The 10433-nt window shown below is 52.2% G+C and overlaps 1 protein-coding gene across 1 annotated transcript in view; it reads right to left on the reverse strand.

The window, feature by feature from the left end:
• The window catches only part of LOC102279053 (mal, T cell differentiation protein like), a 33595-nt gene extending 23967 nt beyond the window's left edge, over positions 1–9628 (reverse strand). Inside the window, exons 1-2 of the mRNA XM_005891591.3 lie at positions 9484–9628; positions 8656–8853 (exon numbers count right to left, since the gene is read on the reverse strand). Of these exons, the coding sequence (XP_005891653.1) occupies positions 8656–8760 (105 nt within the window). The 5' untranslated portion in view covers positions 8761–8853; positions 9484–9628. The remainder of the gene's footprint in view (positions 1–8655; positions 8854–9483) is intronic.
• Between the last annotated feature and the right edge of the window lie 805 nt (positions 9629–10433).

Genomic DNA, 10433 nt, shown 5'->3' on the forward strand with positions numbered 1-10433 from the left:
CTGCCAAGCGGGCGGGACTCTGCCAGCCACAGCTCCCAGCTCCCTCCAAAGCTGGATTCTTTTTCAGTTTTTTTAAAAAATATTTATTTATTTACCTGCACCAGGTCATAGCTAGGGGCTTCCCAGGTGGCACAGGGGTAAAGAATCTGCTGGCCAATGCAGGAGATGAAAGAGAGGCTGGTTCAATCCCTGGGTCAGGAAGATCCCCTGGAGTAGGAAGTGGCAACCTGCACCAGTACTGTTGCCCGGGAAATCCCACGGACAGAGGAGCCTGGCAACTTACAGTCCATGGGGCCACGAAGAGTCGGTCACGACTGAGCATGCACGCACACAATTTGACTCGGTCCTTAGTTGCGGCATTTGGGATCTAACTCCCTGACCAGGGATCGAACCTGGGCCCCCTGCACTGGGAGCATGGAGTCAGCCACTGACCATCAGGCAAGTCTGGAACCTGGATTCTTGCAAGGTTCTGGCACTGGGAGGACTTGAGTGGGTTCCTGTCACCATCACTCCTTGGGTCTCCAACCTTAAGGTCCCTGTGCCTCTGCTCTGGGGAGACCAGTGGGCTCAGCACACCCTGTCCCCACAAGGCCCACAGCCCACTGGGCAGGGCCCCCTCTCACGGGACTCCTGGGTGCGTGGCAGTCGTTTGGTGTACTCATCAGCGTCTGGGGCTTCAGCTTCTTCTCTCTGCCCTTTCAGCCTTGCATTAGTGGTGCAAACAATCCCCTGTGCTGCATCCTATCTGTGGGCAGACCTTCCTGGGCATTCCGTTCTCTCCCAAACATGACGGGCACCACTTGCTGTCCTTCCCACCTAGTCTCCATCTGCCCCCGTCAGGCATCAGACTCCCCAAGGCGGGGGCCATGTCTATCTTCTGCCTCTTCACAGTCCTGTGGTTGCCATGGGGTAGGGGCTCAATGAATATTTGTTGAGTGAATACATGGGATTTAAGTGGGATTGTCTTCCTCTTTCCTTGCAGTCTGAGTGTACAGGTTTGTATGCATTTCCTTACAGTCTGAGTGTATACACTTCTCTGAGTCCTGGGAAGCCCTGGTCTGAACAAGCGAATATCTAATCCCTTAATCCAAACCCTGGAAAGAAACCAAATTCTCACCCTGAGCAAGCTTGTCCTGACAGCGTCCCTAAACTCCAGGAGCCTTTAACAAGTGAGGCTGTGCACCCTTACTTTTTCCCTGTCTCAGGGTGCTCTTTAATGTTCATGCATCACCCCTTTAAGACAGGATCCATGACTTACCATATCCTTTTTATTATTGTCTTTTTATTCTTGTAACCCCCTGAGAGCAAAGCATGGGTCTAGAATAATAGTAACACCTCAGTAAATATTTCTTGGTTTGCAACTGAAATTCGTTCATGAGAGACTCACACTTTCTATAAAACTGTATTTATTTATTTAGCTGTGCCAGGTCTTTAGCTGTGGCGTACAAACTCTCAGCTGTGGCGTGTGGGATCTAGCTCCCTGACTGGAGATTGAACCTGGGCCCCCTACACTGGAAGTGAGGAGTCTTAGCCACTGGACCACCAGGGAATCCCAAAGACCCGCGCTTTTTAGTAAGAGGTTTAAACATACCACCAACAATAATGTGGTGTGGGCTCACATTTCTTGTGTGGATGCTCCCAGGAAAGTCCTTACTGCAAACCCAGAGTTGTCTGAGGAGATCTTTGCTGATGCTGCCCTGCCGTTGAGGCTCAGAGTGGTTCAGTCACCTGCCCACGGTCCCACAGCCACTGGGCAACAGAGCCAGGCTTATCCCTCTCAACTGACTCTGTGTGACTGAACCTGAGCACATCAGGAGCCTCCGAGGGTAAGGGCTGGGCTTGGGGCCAGGAAGTCAAAGAGGGCCCAGGCCCTGGGGAGGTTGGAATCTGGGTCCTTCTTACATGGCCCCTCTCTGCTCCTGCTCTGCTCCTCTGCCGTCCTTCTCGGGAGCCTCGCTCTCCCCCAGCCTCACACTTTTCCCTCCCTGTTCTCTCTTCCTGCTGCAGCTTCCCAGGGCCTCCATGGGCATCATTTCGTTGTGTCTCAGTGGTACCCTGGCCATGGAGGCCTTTGGTCCCCTGGTCCTGCAGGGGCTGGGCGAGGTCAGAGGGGGCGAGGCCAGGGACCAGGCATGGAATGAAGGGAAGGACAGATGCCCCGACAATGAAGAAAAGCTGGGGCAAACTGAGTTTGCTTTGCTGCTTCCCAGAAGCATAGAGAACTGAAAGCGGGGCAGAAGGGAGCAAGAGGTACGACTTTTCCTTTTGGAAAACTCAGCTTCTAAAGAAGTTTTGCAACAAAGAGGAAGGAACCTGCTTGTCCTGAGCCAGGCCTGAGCGGAGCCCTGCCTCCCTCTCTCTCTGCCCCACGCAGTTGACAGATGGCTCCAGGGTCCAGAAAGTTCCCAAACAGCGCTTTCACATACAGCCTTGCCTTACGTGTGTGCTCTGTCGTGTCCAGCTCTTTGTGACCCCACGAACTGTAGCCCTCCAGGCTCCTCTGTCCTTGGGATTTCCCAAGCAAGAATACTGGAGTGGGTTGCCATTTCCTCCTCCAGGGTTCTTCCCAACCCAGGGATCCAACCGCATCTCCTGCATGGCAGGTGGATTCTCGACCACTGAGTGAGCCACCAGGGAAGCCCATTTACATACAGACAGAGCAGAAAAAGAAACCGGCTGAACTGCAGGTGAAACTGGGGATGTGGGAAGCAATGTGAGCTTCCCAGCTGGAAGGTTCTGGAACGAGCTTCTGGGGGAGCGGGTGGGGGAGTGTGGGTTGGGAGAGGGGGTGGGGGTGTCAGAATATTTCCTTCTGACCGTTGTGCAGGCAAGTTAAAAAGCTGAAAACATTGAACACCGAACAGAGTGTTCATCTTTCCTTTTAATCAGCTGACTCTAGAAACCTTCTCAGCTGTTTCTTTATAATTAGTCAAGTATCTCATTAATAAGTGAACTACTGAAAAGGTTGAACGACTTCCTAAAACTCTCCCTCAGTTGTAGTCGCTGTTCACGCTTTCATCTTGTTAAAAAAAAGCCGATGAGCCAGCTTAGAGCAGCCAGGGCCTCAGGGGGCCACGTGCTCCCTGCCCCAGGCCGGACACCCGCACAGTGTTTGCTCTCAAGAGCCAGGCAGCGAGACTGTGAGTCACCTGGTCCCCTGCCCACCCAGCGCTGGCACCAGAAGACTCCCATGCTAACAGAGAGATGGAGAGAGGAAATAAACAACGTCTGCTCTCACCTTAAAATGCACGGATTCAAAGCCTCCTCAAGCTTGGAACTTAGGTTTTGAAATTAATACTGTTTTCAGATGAGAAATCTGAATTCAACTGTAAACCAAACAAAATGCAAACTTAAACATTAAACTCTCTAAAGGCTCATCCGTTGCCTGTGGAAATGTAAAATGGTCCAGCCACTCTGGAAAACAGATTGTCCATTTCTTAATAAAAAATGAAGCAGACACTTACAGAAATCATACTCACTCTGGCATTTACCCAGAAAAGTGAAAATTACATCCACCCAAAAGCCTATATGTGAACGCTCACAGGAGCTTTATCAGAATAGCTAAAAATCGCAAAAGACCAAAATGTTTCTTACTGTATCAGTGGTTAAACAAACTGTGGTAAAGCCACACTGTGGAATATTACACGGCGATGAAAAGGGACACACTACTGAAATGCACCTGATTTGGATGGACCTCAGAGGCATTACGGAGAAGGCAATGGCACCCCACTCCAGTACTCTTGCCTGGAAAATCCCATGGACGGAGGAGCCTGGTGGGCTGCAGTCTATGGGGTCATGAAGAGTCAAACACGACTGAGCAGCTTCACTTTCACTTTTCACTTTCATGCACTGGAGAAGGAAATGGCAACCCACTCCAGTGTTCTTGCCTGGAGAATCCCAGGGATGGGGGAGCCTGGTGGGCTGCTGTCTATGGGGTCACAAAGGGCTGGACACAACTGGGCAACTGAAGCATTCATGCAGGCATTATGGTGAGTGGAAGAAGCTAATCGTTAAAGACCAGGTACTGTATGATGCTATTCGCTTCTGTGACTTTCTTGAAATAAGAAAATTACAAAGACGGAATTAGTGGTTTCCAAGGGTGAGGAAGGGTGGTGAGAGAGGATAAGGTAGGGTGACCATAATATGGAAGCAAGGGTTTCCCTGTTGGCCCAGTGGTTAAGACTCCACGCTTCCACTTCAGGGGGCACGGGTTCAATCCCCGGGCAGGTAACTAAGATCCTGCATGCCACCCAGCGTGGCCAACAAAATTTAAAACAGAAGCAGGAGGGAGGTCTTCACGGTGATGGAATGGTTCTGTGTCTTGATGGTAGTGATTACATCAATCTACACGTGAGAAAATGGCATGGAATATAGACATAGCCTACGAACATTAGTTACCTGGTCGATATTGTATTAAATAGTAGAGAGTTATTATGAAAGCTGTGACTACTGTGTGGGAGACCTCTCTGAAATGTCTTTGCATCTGCCTATTAATCTATAATCATGACAGAAGTTTTAAAACGTGCATTTTAGTGTGAAAGACTCTAAAATAAACTTATCTGGGCAAAGATCTGTAAGAGCAGTCTTCGGGGAGCAGAGCTAGCCGGGAACACGCAGACCCCCTGCGTCCATGCTGTCCCAGTCTGTCGCCATCACTGATACAAAAGAGCCCGAGATTCTTGGCAACAGAGGTGGTGCGAGGACTCAAGGCCCCTTGTTGAATTCTGCACGCCTGGAGGTTTTGGCCCCTCGCTCCATGGGAAGGCCCTCGCTGTCTTGGGGAACAGTGGCTGGATGGAAGTACGCCTGCGGTCACCACAAGTGTACACTCTGGCCACCCCATTATGGACCACCTGCGAGTCCACGTCACGAATTTTGCCTTCTCTGCCCCTTTTTGCTGTCCTGAGCTCCCAGTTTTAGAATCCACTCTCTGGAAAAATCTGCTCTCTGCCTTAGAAAAGCACATGCCTGTCTGTGATGCCTTAGGTCCACAGACTGAGAATCTGGGACCCCAGGGCCTGGGGCTCAGGGGTCAGCTCTGTGGGTAGAAGTGGTCAGCATACTCAGGAGGCCCAGGACAGAGGAACTTCTGCGAGGCTGGCCCTGCTCTCTCCTCTCTAGCCCAGCACATCTGCTCATGGCGATCAGAATCAACCACCAAGGACTTTCCTGACCATCCAGTGGTTAAGATTCCAAGCTTCCACTACAGGGGGGCTCAGGTTCGATCCCTGGTCGGGGAACTAAGATACTGAGCTGCTTGGCATGACCCAAACAAAACAGAACAGCATCAATCACCAACTGGAATTCTCCCCTCCTGTTTACGTCTCCATCCACGCCCCAGATAGGATGCAGGCTTGGTCTTACATTCCATGCTGCTGCTGCTGCTGCTAAGTCGCTTCAGTCATGTCCAACTCTGTGCGACCCCATAGACGGCAGCCCACCAGGCTCCCCCGCCCCTGGGATTCTAGAAGCACTCATTTAAGGAGCAAGCAGATGCAAAAGAGCATGTACAGAATAAATCCATTGAACACACACATATGTGTATAAATGGGCTTCCCTGGTAGCTCAGCTGGTAAAGAATCTGCCTGCAATGCAGGAGACCCTGGTTCAGGAAGATCCCCTGAAGGAGGGTACCCACTCCAGTATTCTTGGACTTCCCTGGTAGCTCGGATGGTAAAGTATCCAACTAGCAATGTGGGAAATGTGGGTTCAATCCCTGGGTTGGGAAGATCCCCTGGAGGAGGGCATAGCAACCCACTCCAGTATTCTTGCCTGGAGAATTCCATGGACAGAAGAGTCTGGTCAGCTACAGTCCATGGGGTCACAAAGAGTCAGACATGACTGAGGACACGCCTGCATACATGCATATATATGGATTATATTTCTTTCTGTAATCTTCTAAGTGTTCAATAATGAATAAGGATTCCTTGAGAATTAAAACTAAATTTGTGATGAGGAAACATCAGACAAGGCTGAATGGAGCGAGATGGTACACAATAATTGATCAGTATTCTTCAAAATACTCAAGACAAAGATGGTGGGAATTGGCCCAGATTAAAGTAGATGATGGACTCTCCTGGTGGTCCAGTGGTTAAGACTTCACCTTCCAATGCAGGGGGTGCAGGTTCAATCCCAGGGAGATTGATTCCACATGACTCGTGGCCAAAAAGCCAAAACATAGAACAGAAGCAATATTGTAACAAATTCAATAAAGACTTTAAAAATGCTCCACATCAAAAAAAAAAATCTTAAAAAAAAAAGTACTGAAATGGTCATGTACACATGGCTATGTTAAAAACAACAACCACAAGGACCTATTCTTTAGCACACGCAGCTCTGCTCAGCGTTATATGGCAGCCTGGGTGGCAAGGGGGCTTGGGGGAGAATGGATACATGTACGCGTAAGGCTGAGTCCCTTATAGCTTGTATATGGCTATACCCCAATACAAAATAAAAAGTTTTTTTTTTTTTAAATGAAATGTAATCAGAAAATCAAGTTAAAATTAAATCTACTTAATTAAAAAAAAAAAGAGTAGATGAAGGAATTATGGCCACCAAATGCCACTCGGAATTCTGAGCTGGATCCTGGATCAGGAGGAAGACATCTGTGGGGAGTTCAGGACAGTCTGAACAATTGATAGTCTAATATTGATGCTAATTCCCTGATTTTGACAGTTGTACTATGTAAGATGTGGTCCTGAAGGGAAGCTGAGTAGGGAGTACCTGGGAGCACTCGTACTATTATTGCCAGCGTTGCTATAAATCTAAAATTATTTCAAAAGAAAAATAAATGAATGAAATGCTAAGTGACAGTCCCCCACCCCATGAGATACCTAAAGCCCTAGAGCCCAGCACAATCATGCACTTTTCTCTCCCCAGAAATTCCATCTGAGGAGCCCAGTATCCTGGGGGTGACTGACCAGATGGCCCTGCATTCCTTACTCTGGAAATCCCAACCCTCCAGCCTTCTGCCAGCTGGCCTCTCCTGGAGTCCAGGCCCTTCCCCCTCCTGCCCCCCAACCTGGAGATTCAGCCTGTCCTTTGAGGTCTAACTGCAAAGTTGCCTCCCAGGGGATAGGCTGGGGCTCCTCCCTGCCTTGACAAGGTTGGGTGGCCTCTTCTTGCTTGTACCCGGCCCAGCAGTGGCCACCCCCCCACACATCGGCTGACTGTATCGTGGAAGCGCTCAGGGGCCTTCCTGGGCAGATGGGGAACCTGCAGGGTAGTGGTCCTGTCACCAGTGGCTGGTGCGGCTGACATGGAACACATGCTCCAAATAAGTGGGGGAGTCCAGCCCCACCACAGCCATTCTTGTGGTTGTTCCAAGGCGAGGGGCACACCTGGTCCAGAGAACTCTCGGGAGCACAAAGATGCATTAGTCTGGTGGGACGCCCTCCCTTGTACAGCCAGGCCTGGCAGAAACCTATTCTTGGCTGGGGTTTCAGCTGGAGCCACCCAAACGCCGGACCCACCCCGCCTGGCTTCCCTTTCTTATTGCCACCAATGGGCATCCTTTAGCCAGTTTATGTCAAAAGGTGCTCAATCAGGCTGGCCTTCTGGGCAGACGACAGGATGAGAGGACCTTCCCGCCCAGTTGGACGCTGGAACCACGCTTTGTCTTTTCCTCCCTGTCTGAGGCCAGTGCTGCCAACTCAGAGCAGCACCACAGAGGTATGGAGAGAGTAACATGGCAACATACATTACCACATGTAAAGTAGACAGCCAATGGGAGCTCAAATCAGTAACAACCTACGGGGTAGGATGCGGAGGCAGGTGGGAAGGATGTTCACGTGAGAAGGGACATGGGTAAACCTGTGACTGATTCGTGTTGATGTTTGGTAGAAACCAACACAATACTGTAAAGCAATTATTCTTAAATAAACTTTAAAAAAAGAAAGAAAGAAAATACCTGCCACAAGCTTGATATTTCAGAAGGTGTTCAAAGACTGAAATAAACTCTGCCCTAAGTCGCTCACCAGGCTCGTGTCCCCGTCAGTGAAAAGGACGTGGTGACAACCGGCTCAGAGTGGACTCAGGTTCTGATGTCCCCTCTGCACTCGGCAGGCGTGGGGCCAATTCAGCCATAAAAACAGTGAAGGAAAGGAAGGCAGTGAGAGGTCGCAGAGAGCACCCAAGTGTCTCACTGTTTTATGGCCCATGTTGTCATAAGCAACCTCCCCTGGGGAGTCCACGCAAGTCAAAGTTCAGGGTCAATAAGGAAAATACTGGAAGGGTTACTCTCAGCAGGAAAGACAGAGTGCGCCTCCCTGATTTGAACTTTAAGAAAGTACAGAAGGCAGGTAGTTGGAGGAAAGAGACCACAAAATAGAAGTCCATTCCCAACATCCTCTTGAGGATCCAGGACGCTTTAGCGATTCCTCCAGGCCTCCGATCACCAGGTGGCCTGCCCACTACCCCAGCTGGTTTCGTTTTGGGAGGAGGAGACCCACTCACTCTGCAGAAGCCCAGAGGCGCTCTGGGAGGGACTAGGGAACCCCGGGCCCTGAGCTCCACAGGAGACCAGAGGCCACGGCAGCTCTGGACCCGGTGCTCCTTCCCCAGGGGCCTGCTTCCAGCTCCAGGCCAGCCCCTCCTTGCTCCCTCCCACCCCTCACCCGGCCACACTCTGTGCAGTGGCCCCGTGGCCGCACTCACCAGCTCGGGCAAGAAGAAGGCGTAGGGGATGGTGAGAAACAGCGAGACCCCGGAGGGCACGTCAGGGGGAGCATGGCTGGTGGCGGGCGGGTCCCGGGAGGCCATGCTCTCACCCTCTGCCTGGCGCCCTGGCTTGGCAGCCCGTGCCCGCAGCCCTTCAAATATCACCTCCTGCCCGACACACCCATCAGACGTCGCCTGGAAGGGAAAAAAAAAAAAAAGTTCCAGCCAAGCAGGTCCTTCCACTGGCTTCAGCCAAGAGAATGCTCAGTGAAATGCGGTTTGTGTATCAGACAGGCCTTCCACCAGCTGTGGCAGAGCCGCTCAGGAAGGCGAGCAGGAGCCTCTTCCTAGACTTTTTCCTCCAAGGAAGTTCTGAATCCCAGGCATGCTATTCCAGGGGAGGCCAGCTGCAGTAGCTGCTTCCACCTGGTGCCCAGGACAGGACTGAGCTGCCCCTGTGACAAGGACTGTTTACTGAGGGCCTACTGTGCGCTGTGCTCAGTCCTGTCCGACTGCGACCCCACGGATCTAGCCCGCCAGGCTCCTCTGTCCATGGAATTTCCCAGGCAAGTATACTGCAGTGGGTTACCATGCCCTCCTCCAGGAGATCTTCCCAACCCAGGGATCGAACCAGGTCTCCCGCATTGTAGGCAGATTCTTTATTGTCTGAGCCACCAGGGAAGCCCTGAGGACCTCCTAGGAACCACGAAAACTTCAGACACCTCTGGGAGCTACAGCCCGACTCGTGGCTGCTTTGCTTCTTTTCCAAGCAAGGAGACCCAGATTCTGCCCTGTCAAGTCAAGGTCACAGCTTGCTCTGCTTACCGCTGCTCATCCTTGAGGACCCCACGCCGGTCGGGCTCCTGCCCGGCCCTGGCAATGCGACACTTCCTTCTCTGTCTGCACTCTTTGTCACCGTCAGTCTCTCCTAGTGTTCTCACCCAGCAGATGGAGGTCTCTGTCTCTGGGATGAATCTACCCCAGTGGGCACCAGAGCCCTCCTCCCCTCCCTGCCCCGGCCCCCTCACTGGGCTGGTGCCTGGGAGCCGGGCTTGGAGCCAGGTCAGATCCTTCCTGTCTTCTGCCTGCCTGCCTGCCTCCAGGGCTGTGACCCAGCAGCCAAGAGGCTCCTTTCCCGCTAAAGACAGGGCCTGGAGATGTGGGCCCTTTGCCTGCCTTCCTCTCGGCCACCCTGGAGAGTGGCCTAGCACCCCAGAGTCCGATGGGGATGCTCCGGGTTGGGGTGGGGGGTTCCTTCCCACTGGAGTGGAGGGGTTGCAAGAAGGCCACCCTGCGTGCTGGGTCAGGAGGCGTCCACCACGAAAGGCCAGTTCCTGAGCAAGGACAGTGCCTGCCGGGGCCTGCCTCCTGCCACCTCCCCTTCTGTGGGGAGAGCTGGGAAAGAGCCAGGGAACAAGGGAGATGGACGAATGAGCCTACAGCAAAGGCACAGCAAAGACAGGCAAAGTGTTCATGGAGCAAACGTCGAACCAGCCTGGCTGTGCCCTCCTCCAGGCCTGCGGGATCTGGCGAGGGGAGTGAGGCTCTGGTCCCACCGGCCTTCCAGCCCCAGCTCTTCTGCAGGATGGACGCAGCACGCAGGTGCTGCCTAGGACTCCCACCTCTTGCCACCTCTCCCGACTGCTGTAACTCACCGTGGCCACTGTCTTGAGCCGTAGGATACCTTGTACTTGGCCACCGACAATGCAGTGTTCATGGGAACAGCTCAGGGAAGGCAAGCAGGATAAGAATCTTTCTCCGGCTCATTTCACATC

This window comes from Bos mutus, chromosome 11, assembly GCF_027580195.1.
Source record: "Bos mutus isolate GX-2022 chromosome 11, NWIPB_WYAK_1.1, whole genome shotgun sequence".
Classification (NCBI taxonomy): Eukaryota; Metazoa; Chordata; class Mammalia; order Artiodactyla; family Bovidae; genus Bos; species Bos mutus.